The sequence below is a fragment of the Tinamus guttatus genome, unplaced genomic scaffold (genome assembly GCF_059628265.1).
Source record: "Tinamus guttatus ecotype Peru unplaced genomic scaffold, ASM5962826v1 Tinamus_guttatus_pri_ptg000098l, whole genome shotgun sequence".
In the NCBI taxonomy this organism is placed as follows: Eukaryota; Metazoa; Chordata; class Aves; order Tinamiformes; family Tinamidae; genus Tinamus; species Tinamus guttatus.
In genome coordinates, this window is record NW_028288632.1 from 693,714 (window position 1) to 716,927 (window position 23,214).

At 47.9% G+C, this 23,214-nt stretch overlaps 2 protein-coding genes across 2 annotated transcripts; one reads left to right on the plus strand and one right to left on the minus strand.

Moving 5' to 3' along the window:
- The first annotated feature begins 4,424 nt into the window (after positions 1-4,424).
- On the plus strand, positions 4,425-7,638 carry LOC104579097 (protein Wnt-4). The gene is made up of 5 exons (XM_010226687.2): positions 4,425-4,489; positions 4,840-5,078; positions 5,992-6,123; positions 6,281-6,423; positions 7,171-7,638. The coding sequence occupies exons 1-5, from the start codon at positions 4,425-4,427 to the stop codon at positions 7,636-7,638; spliced, it is 1,047 nt and encodes a 348-aa protein (XP_010224989.2).
- Positions 7,639-8,638: 1,000 nt separating this feature from the next.
- Positions 8,639-22,239, minus strand: ACRBP (acrosin binding protein). Its single transcript, XM_010226688.2, has 10 exons — positions 22,197-22,239; positions 21,604-21,813; positions 17,644-17,738; positions 17,379-17,487; positions 16,533-16,938; positions 10,235-10,367; positions 9,833-10,012; positions 9,564-9,731; positions 9,399-9,485; positions 8,639-8,775 (listed from the first exon to the last, which is right to left on the minus strand). Exons 1-10 carry the CDS (start codon positions 22,219-22,221, stop codon positions 8,662-8,664), a joined length of 1,527 nt encoding a protein of 508 aa, XP_010224990.2. The 5' UTR covers positions 22,222-22,239; the 3' UTR covers positions 8,639-8,661.
- Between the last annotated feature and the right edge of the window lie 975 nt (positions 22,240-23,214).

The following is a 23,214-nucleotide window of genomic DNA, read 5'->3' on the forward strand; positions in this document are numbered from 1 at the left end:
GGCCTGTGGTCATCTCCTCTAACCATGGCCTTTCTCTGGTGAAGGGAGAAAAGAGAAATTCAAACACCACTTAGGCAGATGCCTCTTCCTGTCACAGTTTCGAGCGGAAGGTGAATTTATTGTTAGTATTGTTGCTCTGGCAGGGGGGAAGGGAGCATGATAGGGATGTGACACATGCGTATGTGTGTGCACATGTACACACACACAGTCACATACACTAACTCACTTGCTATAAGCAACTGCTGCAGAGGAAAAGGTGCAGCAGAAACTAGAAGGGAGGAGATGAAAACACTGGCATTAGCAGCTGGTGAGGGAGGAAGAGCTGTTGGTCCGTTGAAGGCAGTCTAGGCAAGGTGGCCCCACAGTACATATGAAACATGCAGGGCTTTTGAATTTGTCTTTTACAGGGTATGAAAACCTAACTATACTTACAACTAACTATACCTAAACCAAACTATACCCTATCCCCCCTCATAGAGGCTGGAAGAGGCAGACAGGAACTGAGATGTGTGTCTGGCATCTCTCTGCCTGGCCTTTGGCACCTTCTCTCCCAACAGCATCCTACCTCTCAGTCGAGAGGCACCCTGCCCCCGCTGGCACTGCACAAATGATGAAGGAACACAGCATGGTGGGCTGATGGTGACTTGATGTTTGAGCCCTGTGGCACTCTGAGGATGTCCTGGGGACATAGGCAGAGAGCTCAGCATGGAGGTGGCAAGTGAGCAGAGCAGCGCAGATGAAGCCACAAACTGCAGTAGCTGGCTTAGTAGATCTGAAGCCAAGAGGGAAAAGTAGAGAATGTGCCAGACTTAAAACAACGGCAACAACAAAAACCCTATGGTTGCTTTAGAGATTGCAAGTATATATTTTCTGTAAATGAGGGTGCTTTTTTCCTGCTGTGGGTGATATTTAAGCACTATTTTCACCTTTCCCTAACCATCAGATTAGCTTATTTCGATGATTACACCCACAGGAATTTTTGAGAGAGCGTCTGTTTTTAATGAAAGATGTCTGACATTGGAGCTCGTCAGTGTATTTAACTCATGAGATCTGACCATAGTGTTACTGCCTGGTTACTAGAAGTATCACTTGCCTTCATCTCCTATGGGGTCCCATAGAAAAGGACATTTTCGTCCATTGTGGGCTCCTTGGGATGTGCACCCAGACAAAGCCTTTTGTATCACAGAAAACTTCCATTTGAATAAATGCCGAGTCCTGCCTCACACCCCTTGGATTGCTCTGTAACTCAGGAGAAACGTAGAGGCATTTTCATTGCCCAGTGGTCAGCTCTGGCAGCACGGGCTCCGCAGCTTGCCAGGTTGGATGCCCTGTGCTCTCAGACCGCCCAGCACGCTAACTGCTCCCTTTTTGCTTACCTCTCTGCAGGCGAAGAGCTGGCACTGCACGTGGGCTTGCTGTCTAACGCTTGCTGCCACTGTAGCACTTTCAATTCAGGCACCAAAACTGCGATGAACTTGAATGAAAACAGTCCGGGTGGGCTGTCTGGCTACTTGTTCATTCGAGTCACAGCGGCTCCCTGCTTTACTGCAGCTGGTCTCTGTCTGCCATGCTGCAGTTCATCTTCCCTCCTCTCTGACTTCCTGCCACACTGCTTACTGGCCACAGAGCGTGAACTTTGCTATCTGCAGTCGATAAGCTAAAACACATCCTATGAAAGCAAACATAATTGTGAAAGAAACAACACCCAGGTGTATTCGTAACTGAGGAGATCTGCCCTGGGTCATAGTGTCAAATGTCTTGTCTTTGCTCCCATCCTGACTCAGTGCAGGATCAGCATGGGAAAACTAAAATGTCCCCTTTCCCCAAATATTGCCAGATAGAAGAGATGGAAGTGAAATATGGGAAGTAAGAGCAAAAGCAAGCACACACAGACATTTTAATGACAAGCCAGTGCAAAGCCTCAGTGCCTTATCAGTCCCACGGGCTTGGACACTTCAGCGCAGAGCTGCTGTTCGGAGTCCAGCTGTGCATTATGGGCACAAGGCAAGGACATAGAAAGAGCCAAGCACAGTGCCCATAGCAGACAAGGGTATGTTTATCACAAATGTCAATCCCATGGTCAAGAGTTGCAAGAGGCACAGCGCTAAGAAAGAGCAAGTGTTGAATTGCAGGATGTTCAAGACCTGGCACTGTTATATCTAACTGCAATGGGATTTGCCCTCTCCAGAGCCCATCCTGTACTTGCTTTCTGAAGCCCTATTTCTGCCTCGTCTGTCCCAGCATGCCTGAAAGAAGACAGGGATCAAGGGGATGCTCCTAATATATCATCCTCCTTTCCTAGGGGCAGCTGCTCCCTCCTGTCCTGAGAAGAAACTGCTATGCCTACAGGCTCTTCTTTCTCTACACCCTTTGCTTAGCTCCTCTGTGTGCTGGATGCTACTGCATGTGTTTGACTTTCTCACTCCATGTGTCCCTTGTTCGGCTGTCACTGCCTCCTCATTCAGGGAGTGACACACCAAGGGATATATATCCCTGCTGTTCATAAATCCTTAGAGGATACAATAGCACCCAAAACACTGATCTTATCTTGTTTCATTTTAGTGCTTGTCTTTTAGCAACCAGACTCCCTTTCTCACTTCCTAGTTGCTGGGATCTTTGTTCTCACAGCTTTTCATGTCTGTTTAATTCCCATCAAAGCTCTGTCCTATTGAAGGCTTGCAAAGATATTGGGGGAGGTCCTTCCCCGCTTTGCAAAAAAGTCTTTAACATGCTCCGTGGGGACCTTCCCCTCTGCTTCAGTCCCCTTCCATGCACATGCATGCACACACATAGCCAAGCCTGGCAGCCCTGATCTTACCATGTGTATCAGGAGAGGAAGACAAGGTGGAAGTGAACTTAGTCCACTGGTCTGCACTGCCCCACAGCATCCATTACACAATCAGGGTCACTCACCTCACTGGGTGTTGGCACATCCACCTGCGAATTCCTGCTGCCCCTCCCAGGGGGGCTCACGGCTTTGCCCCTGAGCTGCTTCTTGGAAGCTTGTCTAGTTGGGAAAAACAGCACAAGTCCCTGTGTTTCCTCCCTGCTGTCTGAGTTGGCAGCAGGTAAGACCAGATTATCAGGGGTGTGTGTTGGAGGCTACACCCTGGTGCTGCAGATCCCAACATGTCCGCTGCCCTGGAGTACTGGCTCCAAAAGGCAGGAGCAAGGACCAAGTAGAACTAGAGAAGCGCAGGGGTGGAGAGAGATGAGTAGAGAAATGGAAAACATGCTGCAACAGAGGGGTTGGTCAGGTTTGAAAGGGTGACTGTGAAACCCAAACACTCTTCGAATCTCCTTGGATAGGGAAATGTAGAAAAGTGTAATAAAAGGTTAGCCTACACATGGGGCATGCAGAAGATACAGAAGACCTGTAGCAAGGCCAGAGTAGGAGGATTTCACTTTTGGAGTAATTCGGGCAGGAAAAGCAGAAACCTCCAGGCTGTGAGAAAGAGTTAGGCCTTCCAGAGACTTCAGTTCAGCTGGAATTTCCCAGGCTTGTCGGCCGAATGACACTCATTCATCTCAGAATAGTTCACCAAAATAGTTCACCCTGATCACCAAAGTCAAATTTTCTAATCTCTCAGCGGTTCTTAGGAAAAATCTACCCACGAGAAGCGGGGGGCAGTGAACCCATTATGCCTTCTCATAGTAAAGGAAAGGTCATTCCCTCCGGCCATAGGGAAAAGGAGCGTGGAGAGAGAGCTGCCAGGGAAAGAGTTAAGAGCCAAGCAACAGCCAGGCTGTATGTGTTTGCTGTAGCTATGTGGGCTGCAGGGTAGAAAAGAGGAATCTCCAGTCTGGGGGAGGTAGATGAGGGAGGATCATCAGGTGGCTGGGGATGAGGGAGGCAGCCAGTCTTTTTTCCGCTCCCATGAACTATCACTGCAGGGAAACTGGCTCCCAAAAGGCCTAGTTGACAGAAAGCAATGATGAGCTGGAGAATCTAGTAACAGCTTCTTGATGCTACAAGGTTTTCTTGCATGGAAGACTCTGTCTGCTACTAATTGGATCTCAAGCTGCTTTTGCTGATGAAGGAACTTGACTGCTGAGAAAGATCACTGGATCATCTGCCTACAGTACTGCAGAGACCAGGTGGCAGACACTGATGCTGTCTCCAGCCATTTGAGCTCCTGGGGACAGATGCTTGCCTTGGAACCCTAGGCCAGAGCTCTCCCATGTTGCTCCAGAAGCTGTAGGGGACAATACTGGTGTGAACGACCTCACAAGGCCAACCCTGCAGATGTCTCTGGGCCACCAGAAGTCCAATGCTGACAGACGCACCAGGCAGCCCATGGTTGTCCAGGGCTGGGGCTACCTGTTCTTTGCAGTGCTGGGCCGGAGCTGCTGTCTGTCGTGAGGAGTCAGGGGTCAGAGAACTGATACACAAGGACTGAAGGTGAAGTTTCACCGGGGACAGGATGGAGCTGGTGTGGCTGTACATGGTACTGATTCCAGTGCAGCATGTCCTCTCTGTGACCTGGCTGTAAGTATACTTTGGACTTATACCATCTGGATTGAAAAGTCACCTAGGGAGGTGCTCTCTCCCAGGAAAATAGGCAGATTTGTAAGAGAAGGGTAGAAAAAGGAACACTGGGCAACACAAAGGCAACACATTAGAATGAACACCTTTAGGAGCACTAAGGGAAAGAGGCAGAGAAATTGAAGAGGTTCAAACCAGGAGAGGGCTCCAATTCTGCACAGAAAGGAAGCTACACAACCCTCTCCTTGGCTCATTTCTAGTCTAAAATAAGAAAGATTAGACAAGACTAGTTGCCTGCAGACATAGCCCTGGCTCTAGCCTGTCTGCAGCTGAGACTCTTCCCTGCCCCACAGGTACCTGGCCAAGCAGAGTTCCCTGCGTGGGGCCCTCCAAGACCCTGGTGACTGTAAGGGTCTGAGAGGGCTGGTAGAGGAGCAGGTACGCATTTGCCAGCGGCAGGTGGAAGCTATGGATGCAGTGAAACATGCAGCAGAGTTGGCCATCGAAGAGTGCCAGCATCAGTTTCATGCTCGCCGGTGGAACTGCTCCACCCTACAGGGACTGCAGGTCTTCGGCAAAGTCACCATCCAAGGTCAGCAGGCAAGGGGGAGGCAGCACAGGTAGAGCTGGTGTGTGGCATGGTTCCTTTCAATATGTAGCTGGGGTCCTCTTGACACATAAGCCTTGCCTGGGATAATGTGTAAGTAAGTGCCACACTGAGCCCATGCATGTACAGAATCTTCAGCCATGTGCTAGCTTAGCTGTCACTACAGAACAGACTTGGGACCAAATGCTTGTGCTGTAATAAATTAGAAAATTTCTGGCTAAACCTCATTATCATTCATCCGGTTTTGGCTTTTGGCCCATGATGTGGACCATTCAGAATGTCAATTTTGCAGGCTGCTCCATCTCCCTATCCCTGTCACCATCCCAGCTCCTAGGAGTTGCAGGTCAAATCAAACCTCCTGCTCCAAGGTCACAATCCCTCTTTTCCCCAGGCCAGGCAAAAAAGGGTCTCTTTATGACCCAAAATTGCCCTGCGAAGATTTTACATGTGCTTATATGGGAGGAGGCAAACAGGGAGCCGAGTAGTTTGTTCTTGCTGACTGCTAGAGATAAGGTGGTAGGACTCTCCTTCAAACCTTCCCTCCATGGGAGGACCAGTTCTGACCCTTCTCACATTCAGGCTCCCCTTTCAGGGATCTTGGGGCTGTGCAGTGACTGACTTCTCTCTCTCAGTGGGAATTCTGGAATTGCAAGCGCCAGACTGGAGGGTACTTGGCTAGAAGCCTGTCTGCACTCTGCCTGTAGCAGAGTCACTGGCTAAAGGCCTTGGGAGATGCAGCACTGGCTGAACGTCCTGCGAGTGACTTTTTCCTCAGCCGTCTCTATTTACATTCCTCCTCCAACACACCTCCCCTGCACATCTCATCGGTGCTTTTCCCTCTCCCCCAGTGGAGCACACCAAGCTCAACAGATGAGTGCCATTTCTCACCCTGCTGCAGGCACACGGGAGTCTGCTTTCATCCATGCCATTGCTGCTGCGGGTGTCGCCTTTGCTGTGACCCAGGCCTGCAGCCATGGGGAGCTGGAGGATTGTGGCTGCGACCGCAAGATCCGAGGAGTCAGTGCCGAAGGTGATGGAGGGGATGACACAGGACAAGCTCCCCAGGGAACACCCTTGCCAGGACAAAACAGAGCTCACTTTTTCCCGCATACCTCCTTCAGCTCCACTTCTGGGGCTTCTCCCCTGACCTCTCCTTTTTCATTGCCTAGCCTCTTTTCCCTCCACAGGTTTCCAGTGGTCAGGCTGCTCTGATAACCTGTCTTATGGGATTGCATTTTCTCAAGCCTTTGTAGACAATCCTGAAAGGAGCCGTGGCATCTCCTCCAGCCGGGCTCTCATGAACCTGCACAATAATGAAGCTGGGAGGAAGGTAAGGGCAAGGACAACAGCTGGTCAGCAAGCCCTGCTTCAGGAATTCCTGCCTGGTGGGTGGAGCTCAGTCCAAACCCCTTTCCCAGACTAGCAGTTTGGGACAGCCCTGGACTCCCGAAGCAGTTCTGCGTCCTGCTGCTTCTCCCTCAGAGCCCATCACTGTGCCGTACTGTGCTGGAGCTTGTTCCTTACGTGCTTAGAGGTGTTTTTCAGTTTTCCTTGCCCTCCTCAGGGCAGATTCCTTTTCCTCACAGAGCCCAGAACTGAATTACATTCTCTAGCCTTTTTCTCGAAAGGAATTCACTTTCCCATTCTGCTCTGTCTTGCTTCCCTATCTCATCAACCCCTCCTGAGCAAACAAATTATTCTCCATACATCCTGCTGTCTGAACTGATATGTTATCCTTCTTGTCTCAAAGGGGATCTATTTCCCCCCTATCCCACATGTCAAAGCAAGCTCCTACTTTTCCACTGCTTCAGAGATTTCTCTTACAGACCAAAACCAGTCTGTTTTCCACAGAGCGGGAAAAGAGATGTTTCACAATTATTGGATTTAGGTTAAAGAAACTCCCTTATCTTCCCAGTGGTTGGTCCTGCCTCTCCAGCTGAGTGCTGGGATTTCTGTCTGAATCCTCACATAGATCCTATGGGAGGGGTGTGGAAAAACAGCTGCTCTGGGGCCCACAGATACGGGTCAGGCACAAAGGAAGGTCTCCAACGTTTGGTTGGCTTTCCATCCTCTGCAGGCCATCCTGTCCCACATGAAGGTGGAGTGCAAGTGTCACGGTGTGTCAGGCTCCTGCGAAGTGCGCACCTGCTGGAAGGTCATGCCCCCCTTCCGTGAGGTGGGCAATGTCCTCAAGGAAAAGTTTGAGGGCGCAACAGAGGTTCACCCCAAGTGGGTCGGTTCCCGCAAGCTGCTGGTGCCCAAGAGCTCTCGCTTCAAGCCCTACACAGTTCATGATCTGATCTACTTGTTGGCCAGCCCGGACTTCTGCGACTGGGACCCTCGGCATGGGGTTTTCGGCACCTCCGGCCGCCAGTGCAACCGGACATCCCCAGCGATGGATGGCTGTGAGCTGCTTTGCTGCGGGAGGGGTTTCCGCAGCGCCCACACTGAAGTGGTGGAGAGATGCGGCTGTAAGTTTCGCTGGTGCTGCTCGGTCACGTGCAAGCAGTGCCGGCACCTGGTGGAAGTGCACAGCTGCCGCTGAGCGTGAGCAGGCTGGTGTGGCAGGGGGGACACAGGAAACAGAGGGCTAGCACAGCAAAAAGGGACAAGCACATGGAGCAGATGGTGAGAGGACAGCCCCCACAGAGACACACACTAAGGGAAGCAGAGAAAGCACTTCTGGGGAGATGTGGGGTGTTACTACACTTCAAAAAGCAGCCTGTGGCTCTGGGGGATATCCCAGAGTGTGTTCTTTGCCTGGCATGCTCTCTCCAAATTACTGCACTTTTTGTAGTTTGAATTCTTTTTCTGGACAGAGGATTACAGGATGCAAGTCCAATAAACCCTTGAACATCATAAATAAAACACCTGGAAAAAAAAGTGTGTACATGAAGCTCCTTCCTAGTGCATTGCATTTGTATCTGGAGGGCACTTGGCTCTGCTCTCTCTAGTTGGCTGGAAGGGGATGACATCATGCTGGGTTGAAACCCTTGGTCTGGGGCTATGTGGGGTCCAATAAGTGATAAACACTGGGGAACTGAGGAGGGTGGATGCGGGGAGGAGGGCACCACAGATGTGAGAATGGTTTTTACAGGATGAAATAGAGTAGCACTGGCAAAGAGAACAGAGCAATTTAATTTTGTGGGTTAAATGAACTTTTTAGAAAACATGACTCAGCTTTAGCAATGATCTCAGTTGGCACAGGCCTGCAGAACTGTAAAAACAAAAAAGATGGCTGGGCAATTCAGACAAGGACATGTGGGCCTGTGGCTCTAGGTCCATTTCTCCAAGGCAGATGCCTTCTCCAGTGCTTTTCAGTTCCTGTGGTTGGAGATAATTTTCTCAGAAGAAGTTTTAGCAGGCACCACAGGGAAATGATGTTGAATGAAACTTCTGTTGAAAGGCCGTGCTGCTGACAAGGAAACTGAGCAGGTGTTCAGATGAGATCTGGTCATGGGGAGCTCACCAGACAGCAGTCTGGGAAGAGCTGTCTAGGTTCTCCACATCGCCACAGCTCTCAAGGGCCTGGATCCCTGCGCCTTCTGCATGACTGTCACTATTGCACTTAATCCCTCATGAGACTGAGGAACCAGCGGTGCCACAGCAGTACCTCTTCCTTTCCTTCCTCCTCACTCAGCACCTGGTAGGTCTTGTTCTGGGAACAGGCAACACGAGACACCTGAAAAGAAAACCTGAGCTTCAGGCAGAGCACCAATGCCCAATATTCTCCATTACAAGGGGGACTCTGGAATGAAGGGCATCATCCAGCAGCCTGGAGGTGGGACAGCCCTCCCTCAGGTCACAGAGGCAATAGGATGGAAGCAGCCATTAGCAGGGAGGGCCTCCTGGGAAGTGCTATGGAAGGGACAATAGCTGAACTGTGTGTTTCCTAAGATACAGGCTAGTCCTCCATCCTGCTCTGATATCTCTTGTTTTCATTGCCACCTAGGAAGCATAGAACAAGCTGGGGAGACCCTCTACCATGACAGGGGATATAGCAATACAGTGATGGATGGGAGACTCCCCATGGCTCCTCTGTCTTGGCATTAGTGAGTGTCTCTGCTGCTATCTGTTAAAGCATCTGTGCAAACAGTGCTTCAATGACATGCCACCAAGCCATTTAAGCTTGGGTCAATATTTGCTACTCCCACAAACACTCACTTCAAGTCCTGTTGGAGGGAAAAGCAGGGGGCCATTGAGTCCCGGAGGGACTCAGGGCTGCACTGAGAAGGGGCATGGAGTGACTTAGCCATGGAGGAGAAGATAAGGACTGGGTAAAGGTTGGTGCAGGCTGCTTCTCACCCTTCGGTTTTGGAGGCTATGTTGCAGGCACTGGTGGCTCTTGAATGCGCAGTAATTGGGGTATTGAACTCCACCTGAATCACAGACCTGGGGAGACAGGAATGAAAGCAGGAGAAGAGGAAGGAGAAGGCAAAATGGGAGAGTGCTTTAGTGCATGGCACTCACCTGGCCTGGAGCATCCCCAGCTTGAAAGGAAGTGTATTCTGCTTGCAGCCAGAGGGCCACACGCGGGTCGTCACAGCCATGCATGCCCAAGTGGCCACACCAGTACTCTTCACTCGACTTGCTGTAAGCCGTCATGCCATTGTACTCCCAGGCGGCCGGGGATCTGACCTGTAATGGGCTGGGACTGAGACTGCTGTGCTTCTTCCTCCCCACCACTCCCTCCAGGCTCCCTCCTCACAGACCAGCCAAAGAGACAGCAAGCTCCGAACCTGACTGCCTGCAGCCTGATGCTCAGCTGCGATCTGGGGGTTGATGTAGGAGACGAAATTGCCTGTCTTGCAATTAACACGTCTCAGGTTGGTGGTGTTCTGGCACTGCTCCCTCTTCAGCGAGCAGAAAGCGCAGCCAGGACACAGGGCCATGTGATGCCGCCCAAGACTGTCACACACCTGCGGAGAGTGCAAAGGCATGCTGAGGGGGAGAACAGGGGGCTGAGCCGTTTCCATATCCCTGGCTTGGCTCTTGCTTTCCTGGTCAGGCAACTGAGCTCTTCCCATAAGGTGGTCTCTGAAGGGGCAGTGCCTCTGAGCTCTAGCCACTGGAGCACTGTGGTCTGCCCTACAGGGAACCTTGCACACAATGGGGTCAAAGATAGACATGAACTGCTTTACCAACTCTCCGAAGCCAAGGTCTTTTTCTTCCATTTGTTTCCAGGCCTGGGTAACCACTGATGAGATACAGTTTTCATCCTGTATTGCACGGCAGAGGATCGTCACTGCCTCATTCTTATCCAGAGCTAAAAGGCTGACAAGAGAAAGGGTTGGGAAAAGTCATTTCTCTGAATCTCATATCAGACATTCTGTTACCACAAACTGAATATATAGCTGCTAGTTAGAAATGCCGAAAGGCAAACAACCCCAAACAAAGCAAGAAACATTCCCAGAGAAACCTTGGACTCTTGATCAAAACGCATTAAAGAGTGGGGATGTCTACAGAGTCCGTACATGCCTGCACAACACAGAGGCTACAGTGGAACATGCATTCGGAAACACATGAGAGAGACTGGAGGAGAAATGCAATTCCTGGGATTTTCTGAGGGCTCCCGCAGTAGCTGCTGTGCTGTTTTGTCCATCTGACTGCACAGCAATGAGATGCTAGAGACCAGCTGAGTGTCAAACATGGAGCACTCCAATTTGGCTCTGGAGTATATAATTTCCTGCTTGAGCAATTATTTTTGGAAAGGGAAGAAAACTGCTAACAATGATAGCAAATTAACTGTTGATGCAAAGCGATATGGGAAGTTAAAGGTATAAGTAGAAAATCTAGGGACAAAAGTGTAGGTAAAATAAAAATATTTTAAATCTCTCTAGAGCAGCAGAAATCATAGACGTGGTACAAAGCTGGTATTATACAGAACTATCAGTGACGCAAAAGGAGAAGAAATGCTCACTAATTCCTTTGTGTGTGAGTGTCTCACAAAATCAGTGATAAATAAAAAACTTTTGATCTGTCAGAAGGTAGGAAGAAGAGTAGAGCTTCAATTTCTTACATTTAAATACTCTTTAAGTGCATGCATGGACTAACCTGTATGCAGTTTTCCTAAGGCTGTCTGTGACCTCTTAGATACTTTCAAATTGGCAGTTAGCAGAAGTGTTATGATACTAGAGAAATTTCAGTGACGGGGGAGGAAATAAGCTAACTTTATATCCTTGATTATGGATACAAATTGGGTCTCCAAAGGAGGCTTTGTCAGCAATGAGCAGTGGCAAAGTCATGGGAAGAGTGTTCCTGGATGTAGCTACTAGTGTGCTAAAGGACAGAATAGTCAACAGACAACTGTTCTTAGTGATCAAATGCTTGGACAATGAGTGATTTAGAGAATATATTGTACCTGGATATTTTTAAGGAATCTGAATTAGTTTAGCTTAATGTTCAGACTTAAAAAACAGTACAAGACTGAAATAAACTCAGCATATATTTTCATATATGTGGATCATACAATAACTTTTGGGAAATCATCATCTGCTGGTCTGGGAAAATCAAGGAATTTCTGCAAATATCTCTTCTCAGACCCTTCTTGTCTATATTTCCCTCACGAAACTAGAAAACAAACAAACAAACACCTAGACTTACTCGCTGAAGCATTTCTGGCATGGTCTACACATACCATGGCAATGGGAGGATAAGTATGAGCAATCACTCGCTTTACAGTGTGATCTAATTCCTTCAGTGGCCTGGGCTCATTTGAGCAAGGGGCTCAAATGGGCATTTGAGCACAGGTCATAAAATCTGAGAATGAAGAATACGGGATCACAGATATAGGTTAGGAGACCGCCCTTACAGATGCAGTGACTATAGAAAGGATATAGTGAGGACAGTGATATGTACATAGGTTCATAGCCCTTGGTGATGAATGAATATGCATATGTGACCTTTCAATGCATGGCAGGAGAATCTCAAATATATATAGTTCTGATGCTCACTCTCTCCCCCCTTTTTTTTTTTTAAAGACATGGGGAACTTGTAGGTGCTCATGAAGATGACAGTACCTAAATTCTGGAAAACTTACATCGAGAACAAGAAACTAAAAAGTTTTACTTAGTTAAGCAAAAGCAATATTAAGTGAGTGTTTCCATGATAGATTTTTTTAAAAGGACACTAAGGATAAAACTTTTTTTATCACATTGCAGCAGATGCTGTTCTAGTTTGCATCAGACAAGCTAAGATTTTCCTTAAACACACAGCTCTGCATTGCATGGGATAGACTGCAAATGGTATTCCCAGATTGCAGACACGTGAACAAATTACTGTGGTACTAGTCTGATAATTTTCTCTCTTCAGTAGAGCAGCCCAAGAGAACCAGTGTTCAGCCCATTTTGTTGATAAACCCATGAAGTGAGTCCCTTCCAGCACTCAAAAGCTCAACTGCTTAGTCATATTTAGATCTTCACCTTCAAGAGCTGGTAAACAGGCTGGGTCATTTTGCTGCAACTGACAAATTTCAATTAATGACTTTGACGTTATTCTCCTAACTTATTTGAATATTTTCCCCTCCAATATATTATCATTGGCTATTATTTTTTTTATTTGCTTGTTATTCCAGTGGTATATTTTGACTTAATCTCCTTGTCATCAAACCAGGGTGATCAAGCTAGTAAAATGAGAAGCATATTCAGAATAATTAAAATGGTATTAATGGTATGAATGTCTTCTGTGTTTTCATGAACAAAACAGAAAAAGACTCTCCTGTGTTCTGCATTTTAAAAAAGAGCAAATAATAACAACCTGAGGCTTAGAAGGCGTTAAGTGCTGCAAAATGGGTTGCTTTCTCTAGTACGTGTATTGGTCCATGAACAAGATGAAAATAGAGTATTCCAGGAAAAAGGGAAAAAAAAAGAAAAAAGAGAAAAAGAGGCAGTAGAAGGGAATTCAGCTTTGTCCTTTTCTAAAAAAGAGTGCTTTCATAAGTAATTCAGTGATAAAACATCTACCAGATGTCAATGACCTACTTGTTAAGAACAGATTCACAGTCAGACATGGGCAGAAGCCTTTGCAGCATGACAAAGTTTAGATCTAGAGATCTGAAAGACTTATATTCATAAACGCAACCTCCTGACACTTTGCTGTTGACTGTGTGTATAGAAACTGAACCTACAACATCCCCTCGCCCGTCCAGGAAACGGAATCTTTTCATCAACCTCAGGTTACAAGAAATTCTGTCACTCTCATCTTTTGCTGCTCTCTATCTCAGCTCTCTGTTGCTGCTGGTTTTCTGGCCTCTCTCTTGCCAGTCTATAATTCAGTGCTATCATCCCCCAAGCAGAAGAGATGCATTTGCACCATCCCCAATGACAAGTATTTCCTGAAAGCAACTGAGAAATGGCAGGGAGACAACTCCTCTCCAGCATCTGCCAATCCACAGACAGGTCGTGGTCTCTTCTCTCCTCCGCAGTCACTGGCAATGTCCAGCTCCCTGTCACTGCTCTTCGCTGCATTCGGACACTCTCCCACTGCTGCTGCCTTCAGAGGCTAGCTACCAGGAGCAGGAGCTTCCTGCCCCCCAGCAGGAGATGGGACAATTTCCCCCCCCTTTGCTTTCTTTTCTCCCATGCTTCAGCCCAGCAGACCTGTCCATCAGTGCTTGTTCACCTTAGCGTAAAGTTTTGACCTTGTCTTGCCCAGCAATCCTGTCACTGGCACTGGATGCCATGAAGGCCTAGGTCTTAGGTCTTAACTTGTGTCTAGGTCTTAACTAAATCACACCTTCTAGTTTACAGGACTTAAAGCTTCTCAGTCCTAGCAGAGCAACCAACTTCTAGTGTGTTTGCCCTCTTATCTCCCCACACTGGGAGATAACCACATCACCTTGGAAAGGAGAATTAGCACCTCTTCCCCTTTTTTATCCAGTAGTTTGACAGACTTCCTCTTTCTCCTACTAACCCACGTGATATTGTAATCTTTTTACTGCTGCCTCATGGAGAGGCCAGGAGCTCCCTAGTCTAAGATTCCCAAAAATCTGGAAGTACTTGGACTTTTTCTGTCCCTGTGTTGACAAGAAAACTTGCTTCTCACAATTCCCCCTTCAAGATTAGCCAAACACAACAGCAATACAAAAACACCAGAGGGACTCTGATCTGATTGACCACACACAAAAAAACTGCTAAAAGGAGATGATAATTCAAAGGGACTGTTTTGTAGGGGTAGTATTTTTTAATGACTGGTCTGGTGTTAGAATTAAAGCTACTGGGGATCAAGTACTTCGGCATCACAAAGGCTATCAGGAGGTGAAACAGGAGGAGGATGGGGTAGCAGGCACCAGTCTTGCTTGGGAAGCTGGGCCTGTCCAAAGAGCGTGGCTCGTTCCTGCGTCCAGGCACACAGGATGCCAGCCACGCTGACGGCATTGGCTCTGCATCCAGGGCAGCAGGATGCTAAAAGCGGTTTCGGGGTTGCCGAGGACAAACAACTCAAATGTGGGAAGCCCTGGGAAAAAGGGCAAAGGTAACTCATGCATGTGCAAACAGAGCAGCAGGGGAAGATGGCTGATTTCCTTCTGCCAAGAGAGCAGCTAAGAGAGATCATGAGCTGGACCATACAGGCATGGAGCACGTGGTTGTTTTTATGGGCTGCTGAAAATTGCCACAGAAGTTATTGCTGAGCGGGCAACATAGTATGGGAGTTACAGAGCTCTGTTTAGCTTATTGTGAGATTGAATTTTGGTATGCAGCTAATGTGGAGAAAAGGAAATATTAAGTACTAAATAGCTCTATAAACCGATGGCAGAAAGCACAATAAGGACTAAAAAATGCAGTAAGAGACATTTTGCCATAGTGATTCACTGTCAGTATAAATATCATGAAAGGGTAGCACAATTTCTTCATCTTATTATTTTCTTGTCATCTCAGTGTCTCTGAAGGACAGAGACTACAGGGCAGCTTATGGAAGAAGGGATGAAAAAGAAGGGCTGGGTGTCCTGCTGGGCAGAGAACTACAGGCAAAACATGCAGCCCTGGGTCCTATGCAGCTGGCAGAACTGTGCAGAGCTGGAGCTAAGCCAGATGCTGACTATCACAGGTGGACATTGTCCAACCCACATGATGCTGCAAGATTGCTTGAATGGGAATGTCCCAAAGCCTTTTGCCCTTTTCTTAGATCCTGGTTTAAAGCCCCTTTGAGAGGAGATGGGATTTTCTGAACAGTGAAGCTGAGAGGTGCAGTCTATATTGCTTTTCCCCGCCCCTCACTTGAGTTTAAGCTTTGCTTATTAGGATTGATGGGACTCTGCTGTCAGGTTACAGTCACAGTCAGAATTAGTGTCTTTGAGAAACTTTCTGATGGAATAGCAAGCGCCATGTGTAATCACAGCAGTCCCTCAATAATCCCTATATTACTAAATCAGAGCAAGGCTTAGTTTCAGAGCCAGGGAAAATTAACACATTCTCAGTGACACATTATTTTGCGTTAGTGTAAATATACCAGGAAACATCTGATAGACAATAAAATCCTACTACAGCATGAGGAAGGAGGAGGATATAAGTTACAGCCTTGCAATAGAACAGTTATAGTTCTAACAACACGATTCAATCTATTTTTATCTGCAGAAGTGTGATCTCTGCCTCAGCTGTAGTAGTATGAACGGTTTTCCATAAAAACCCCATGTGTACAACTCTGTACAAAATCTGTGTGCTTACAGGAACTTCACCAGCTACAAACAGCAAAACTTATGTGACTTCTTGAAATGCCCATCTAGACAGCATTTTTTTTCACTCCTGGCAAGCAAAACAACCTTTGCATCTCAGCCAATGCAAGTGGTCATCAGCCCCCAAGTTAGAAAGGATCAAAAAACAAATCTGAGCACAAATAGATGCTCCCTTTGCTGATCATATCTTTTTGGGGTCACCAGCCCCAGCTGTCTGAGTGCTGAGGCAGATACATCCTGAACAGATGAGCTGAGATGAGGCCAAGATGCTCAAATGGCCTCTAAAGCATTCCAGAGCTCTTCTCAAATGATATTGATTCAAGAAACATCAGCTTCATGTTGCATGGAGACAGGAGAGGAGCACAGAGACATGTTTATTTTGGTATCTCCAAGGCCCGTGATTGCAAGGAAGGTATTTTGGCAAGTCGCCCAGACTCCTGCCAGATGTGAGCTAGAAAAGGGATGAGTGCAGAGGGGACAGCGCAAGGCAGCCCCCTCCACAGTGTGAGGACACGCTGTGACACATGTACAAGGAATAAAGCCCTGCCTGATGCATTTTACCTGCTTTACCATTACAGGAACATTTCCATGCCTTAACAAGGCTGCAACACCCACTGCCTGCTCACTGAGTGCTGGCCCATGGATGTGTGAGGGTTTTCCCATGCGCATGCCTGCTCTGGTATGGGATGGTTTGCCCCAGAGAGCTTGCCTGTGTTCACTATCTGTCCAGGGTCCACCCAACCTGGCCGGGAGCTGGGTCCTTCCCTCACCTGCCACTGGCAGCCATTTCCTGTGCACTCTTCTCAGCATGGCTGGATGTGCTCCCCTGGTCTTCCTTGGTGCCGGAGGCTGGTGGTCCTGTGCTCGGTGGTGTCTCCAAGGAGCGAATCACATCTAGCAGCCGCTGGATGTTCTGCTGCAGGCGCTGCTGCCAGGTCATATAAGCTTGGTTCTGGCCTTTCAGCCTGGCAGGCAGGTTTGCAGGGGCGTCTGGGACAGGCTGGCTTCGTGGCGGCACAGGGAGCTCCATGACCCGCGGGGCTTCCTGCGCCCGTGCCATGGCAGAGGGGTGCTGCTTACGCACTGGTTCCAGACCAGACAGCGCAAAGGAATACTGGAGGAGAGCATCCACATTGGCCTGCAGAAATCTGTCAATATCCAAACGGGAAGCCTGTCCTGCAGCAGGGAAGAGAACAAGACAGGAGGCCTGAGAGACCAGAGCTGACTTCCTTCACGGCTCTCCAGCTGCGTGGAGGGCACATTGCTGAAATCAGACAGGAAGTTCCCTCCCCTGCTAATATATTTGCAACTGCCCTACTTTAGCAGCTGCTGACATGTGTGCTCATAGGCTTTCTACTCCTACATGTGTCAGTAAATGTGAGACTAGAAGCATTTTTGCCAGTCCTGCAGGACCCTGCTTCCATCTCAGTCATGGAACCATTCTGCAGACCAGAAAGGTAGGAGTCACTGGGCTGGCCTGCTCCTGCCAGCACTGAGTCAGCTGCACACAAGCAGCGGACCCAAAACTACACCAAGCTTTTCTGCAGGGAAGAAAAGTACTTGGTGGAGAAAGGCACACAAGCAGAGATATCCAGAGGAGCTCAGTGTAGTCATACCTGGGATTGCAAGGGAGCTTCTGTCGTTTGCCCAGGAGTCCACACCATAAGATCGCTCTGGCTGGACAAGATCATTTTTTGGAGGAGACAAACGTGAACACAGGATTCGCTAAGCAGAGGAGAGAGAGGGACAAAGCCAAGTCCCGCTGTGTTACATTTTCTGCCATTTTACCCCATCTGTGGATTATAGGGACCCCCTGAAACCTAATTCCTTCCTTCCCATGAGAGAGCTGCCCTTCTCCTCCAGCCTTAGCCCCATGCTCACCTTGAGGTAGAATTTGTGACTGGAGCATCGGTACTGGGCGAACTGGCAGAAGTTCATAAACCACAGTTGCTCTGGGAAATCAGAGCAGATGGGCCCTAGAGACAGGGAAGAGAGCAGTGAGGTTGGGGGAGGTGGCCACTATAAGCTTATATGTCCTTGAGGGTCGCAAGACACAAATACCTCCTGGATGCCCAGCATCAGTTGTGTGGTTGATAGAAAGTAAGGCTGGCTGCCCTGCCGTGGACATCTGAGCTTTCTGCTATTAAAACAGAGCTTAGATGCCATAGGCCATGGGTACTTTCCATCAAAACCACACAGGGTCTCACCTTCTGTCCTTTGCCACCTACTATCCTCCATTTTAGAGGCCTAAAAATTTTGTTTCCATCACCTGATAAGGACTTTGTTCTTAGTCCTAGACTGGAAAACAACAACAGAAGAACAACAAAACAAACCAACCAAACAAAAAAACAGTCAAGTACTGATATTATGGGTTAGAAAAATGACCATACCAGGACTGAGAACACCAGATGAGACAATCTTACAGCTGGAAGTTTTCCTTAGTCTCATCCAAGGAAAACAATTTGGACTCTGGTCATGCTGAGGATGAAGGAAAGTCCATTGCACTGTTGTGCTGCTGGCAAAGACTGCGCCTAAATACATATGCACAATAGTATTGAACAGCACTGATGGCCCTACTGGCTCAGAAGTTGTAGGTCTTCCTGCAGAAATCAATCACAGGACAGCTGAACTCATGCGGGAGAGTCAAAAATCCTAGAAGATTTCTGGAGAGGGGTAATTTTGTGCTTCCTCTGCTCTGTGTGTGTGTGATCTGCCACCACCAACAACCCTTCAAGTGCACAGAGCAGAACAATCCTTCACTTGGTGCAGGAACTATGAGCCTACACCTCCCCATCCTCAAGAAAGAGCAGAAACTCTGTGCACCTACCACTTGGGGTTTTCTTCTATCTGCTTATGGCCTTTAGATTTGCCCCACAAGCTCCTCCTTGCAAGAAGCTGCAACCAACCCTGGGGAAAGCAGAGAAGCCGCTCAACCTCCCAACTCCTCTTGAGCTCACAGAAAGCCTCCAACACCCCCAAAAAAATCACAAACAGCCTCAGCCCAGGTACATGCAAGGAGGTGGAAAAAGGACATTGCCAGGGTCCCTCAGAAAACAATATGGTGACTGCAGGTGTGGACCCTGAAAGCTTGCCAAAGGAGGGGCAAGCACTGGCTGAGATGGGATTTTACCTGTGCAATTAGACTGCTCTCTCTGTTCCCCTGCTAGTTACTTGTGCAACATATTTTACTCTAAATACAAATGCCTATTTTGAATGCCATCATTATTCAGCTTTATACACCGCAGGAACTACACCAGTAAAAAAAAAAAACACATTTTAATAAGGGTCTGTGCACAAGCAGGTTCACAGCAGTGGAACAGTGAAGGAGTAGTTGCAATTTTTGTGTTTCTGTTTATAGGAATAGCATGTAGCAGTGTATTTCTACTCTTTGCTCAAAATAAGCCACAGTATGCTACACAATCAGGCACTCTTGCTCCTGCTCCCATGTTTTGTCAGCCATGTAATAATTGATGTATTACATTGCACTCATTTTTTTTTAAGTATTCATTGTGCAGAGACCAGAGCATCCTATACTGCTTATTGACTTGGTTTTGCCAGTCAAATTTGGTAAAAGCAATGGGCAGGCCAAGAGCTACAAACATTAAAATCATTGACATTCAGAGAAGACAGATACCTTGTACCAAAGATACAGATACAGACTCAACAATGAATAAGACAGCGTCTTCACAGCAAGCAAGGTATAATGCATGGCATGCAGAAAATGTACAGTACTCACTGCTTTCTGGGCTGATGATTTGGAAAGCAGTTCTCTACCACACAATAAACAGGAGACTATATATCTGTTTAAAGGATACCTTGTCTTAAGCATAAGGCTTCAGAAGTCAGACTGGAGTTTCAATACTAGGTTTCCAACTAAGAAAAAGCCCAACTTGTAATGAAGAGATCTGAAACTCTCCCCATCTTTTATTGACAACCTGTGAAATCTCTCCAAGGACTCAAGGAATGTGGACTCTGCCAGTACACACAAACTGGGGGCTGCATAGTTGTATTCCACCAAACAGACTCTGCTTGCAGTGGGCAACCAAGCAGGAGAAGAAGCCCAACCATTGCCTATATTCCAGTATTAACCTGGCCCTCCTCAGTCAGGCCAGGCTTTGAGTATTGACAGTTGTTCTGTCCTGTCACAGAATGTCCTTTGGATGATACAGAAACTTTTCTTCTTTTCTGGGGATGTGAGGGGAGAAGAGCATTGTCATTCCAGCACCTTGGAAATGAAGGAAAACTTCACACAGATAAGGTTTTCCGTAGACTTTCTTTGCTTCTTTACTTGCCTGCTCTTTATTTATACCATGGATCAGCTTTCCCCATGGCTTATTGACTACTGATGGCATGGCTGGACCAGCAGCTTGCCTCCTTAACACTGATCCTGGCTTCCTCCGTTCTGTTCATCTCCCATAAGGAAATACTCAGTACTCCCCAGATGCTCCTGCTCCTGGTAGCTGAGCCTCTGAAGGCAGCAGCAGTGGGACAGTGCCTGAATGCACCAGCATGAGCAGTGTCAGGGAGCTGGACATTGCCAGCAGAAGAACTGGGAACAGCCTGCAAGTGCAGCTAGCACCATAGGGCTGTGGGTTGCTGGTGACCGCAAAGGAGATAGGAGACCAGGACCTGTCCTTGGATCTGCTGATGCAGGGGAGGAACCATTCCTCTGCCACAGCTGCAGAAACAAGGAAGAAAGAGTGCCCCTCAAGCTCCAGTTCAAATAAGCATAAGACAGTTGGCAGATCATGCAATTAATTGACGATCATAGCTAAATATAAAGACATATTTTTATGAGAAAATTGTTCCTATTTTTTTTTCTGTAGAAAAATACAACAGAAGTAGTCCCAAGCTTTTCAGCTGTGCAGATATAATTATCCCACTTAAATTTTCAGATGCATGGGTGCAGGGAAAGTGTGACTGTAGAGATTTAAAGGGGGCTGTTGCCATGGTGCTTTCTGAACTGAAATGTTTTATGGCCACTGAAATGTTATACACTGTGAAAAGCAACTTATCAGCTCAGGGTTTCTTAAAGGCCTAGGACAGCCTGTAAACCAAATTTCTTTTCTAAAACTGGAAAAACTTGGTCACTCCATAACATGAATTGTTGGGAAGAGCTGGCCAGAGGGCTTCTCAAAACACTGGCCAGTTCCCCCTTTGCTCCCTACCACACACAGTTCCACGAAGATATGGACAAAAGGAGGCAAATGCAGGGCCACTAGGGTAGCCAGGGTTTTCAGTCTATGAAGCCTATGAAGAGAGACTGAGGGAGCTGAACTTGGTTAGTCAGGTATAGACAAGGCTGAGAGGTGATTTAATTGCAGTCTTCAGCTAAAAAAACAAAAACAAAAACAAAAAAACACCCCCCCCCCAAAAAAAAAACAGACAAAAAAAAACTTACTCAAAGGAAAACTATAAAAAAAGAGAAAATGAGATTCTAGCTCCTCTTGGTAGTGACAGGCAACATAAAAGGAAAAAGCTACAAATTCCCATTTGGGATGTTCAGTTTGAACACTACAACAAATTTTTTGTTCATGAGGAAGGTGGTAGAGCACTGAAACAGGTGCTCAGCAGGGCATTGTAGTCTCCATCCTTGGAGATTTAAAAAATCCATGAGGGTGAAGTCAGGTTGACCTGATCTAGTGCTGGGATTGTCCTGCTCCAAGCCAGAGGCAGGACTATATATGTCCAAAGGGCCTGTCCCACTAACATTTATGCAATTCTGTGACAAGACAGAGAAAGTTTGTGCCATTCCAGCCTGAGCAATTGCTGTCTTGCCCTTAGAAGGTGAAGTGACCTCAGTGTAGCACCGACAGCATGTACACATTCGTGCTGCTCTACCTTCAGGGATATAGCCGTGGTTCTCCTCCTTGTCCAGCTGCAGGACTTCAGGGCTGGAACAGCCATAGTCGCGTCGTAGCCGGCAGGCAGCACGTGCCTTCCATGAGGGCCTCAATTTGGAGAAGAAAATCTGGTACTCACCATCAGACAGAGGACTGCCTGGGAGAGAGACTGGTGGAGCCACAGAGGGCTGCAGCCAGATCAGCAAACCTGAGAAGAAAAAGCATAGCATACCTTAACCACTCAGGAGAAGTGTTAAATGACATTAAAGGCAGCTTTTGCTTTCTTGCAGCCTCTGGTTTCATGCTTAGCAACCTCTGCAGGATTTACTCTGCCATCCCCAGCTCCACATCCCATCTGGCAGCCTCCAGTCCTCTGGAGGACAGTAGGGGTGACTTGTTCCCAGGGCTGGCTTTGTGAGCGGGTTGGACGGGACGGGCTGTGGGGTGAGGAAGGCAATACCAAGAGCATGGGTCTACGAGCAAGGGACTCCAAGGCTCCCTTCACTACAGGTGTGACATGTCAGTGCCTGGCCTCAAGGATCTGGACTGGTGCCTTGTCACAGCGGCAGCAGCAACACAGGGAGCACTCACCCAACAAGGAGAGGAGCCTCAACATCGCTGCCCCTCACGCCAGTGCTACCATCCAGCCGAGACCTCGCCTGGGTGGGTAGCACAATGGCAGTGGTGGCCGTGGTGCTAGCGGAATGAGAATGCGGTGACCTCACTCTCAGGCTGGCAAGGGCATGGAGAAAATGCTGGGCAGACTGGGCAACGGGCAATGAGCAGGAGCTGCAGAAACAACCCTGGGAACTGACGCCTTGGCTCCTGGGACATGGTGGGGGCTGGCAACAATCTGGAAGAACATTTGAGTGCCAGGCATGCTCAGCCAGCACACAGTACCCACCAAAGCGTTTTGTGCTCTTCTGCAGAAGAGAGGAGACAATCAATGTCTTTGCTGTCAGCAGAGCATCAAACACACATTATTACTCCTTGGAGAGTGTCCAGCACTGGTCTATTTCAAGGAGTCAGTGGGAAACTAGTATAATGTGTCCTGGGTGGCCTTGTCATTTAAATCTTAACTAGTCACTGAGGTAAGGGCTGGTGGTCTCCTCCCTCTAAAATCCAAACCACAAGGGAGCAGAGTTACTCTCTGAACATTAAAGCTGTTCCAGGCAAAAAGAGGACTCATGCCAGTGAAAGGAACACAGTCAGTATCCCCAGCTAAGCACAGAGGTGTCAAGGATACTGGTGGTGACCAGTCATATCTGGCGCTTTTGGAACTTCTCACCATTTCTCAAAAGAGGTCTCCTTCAAGGCTGGAGAGGGGAAGCTATGGTTCTGCCGTAAAAGCGCATGGACTCTCCAACTACTCTCCATCAGTGAAGTGGGAGAAGGAGCACATTGCTGTGACAACAACGGGGATCTCTGTGTGCACCACATTGATTATTTCCAGAACACTGTCCAGGAGAACCTCTCATGCTGGGCACTTTGTGAAATGTCAGGGAAAATGCAACCATTAACATCATGAGCAAACAGCTCTTGCATAGCAGTTGCATGGAAAATACTTGGTGCAGCAGTGCCAGTAACTGCATCCACGAGCAGTATGCAG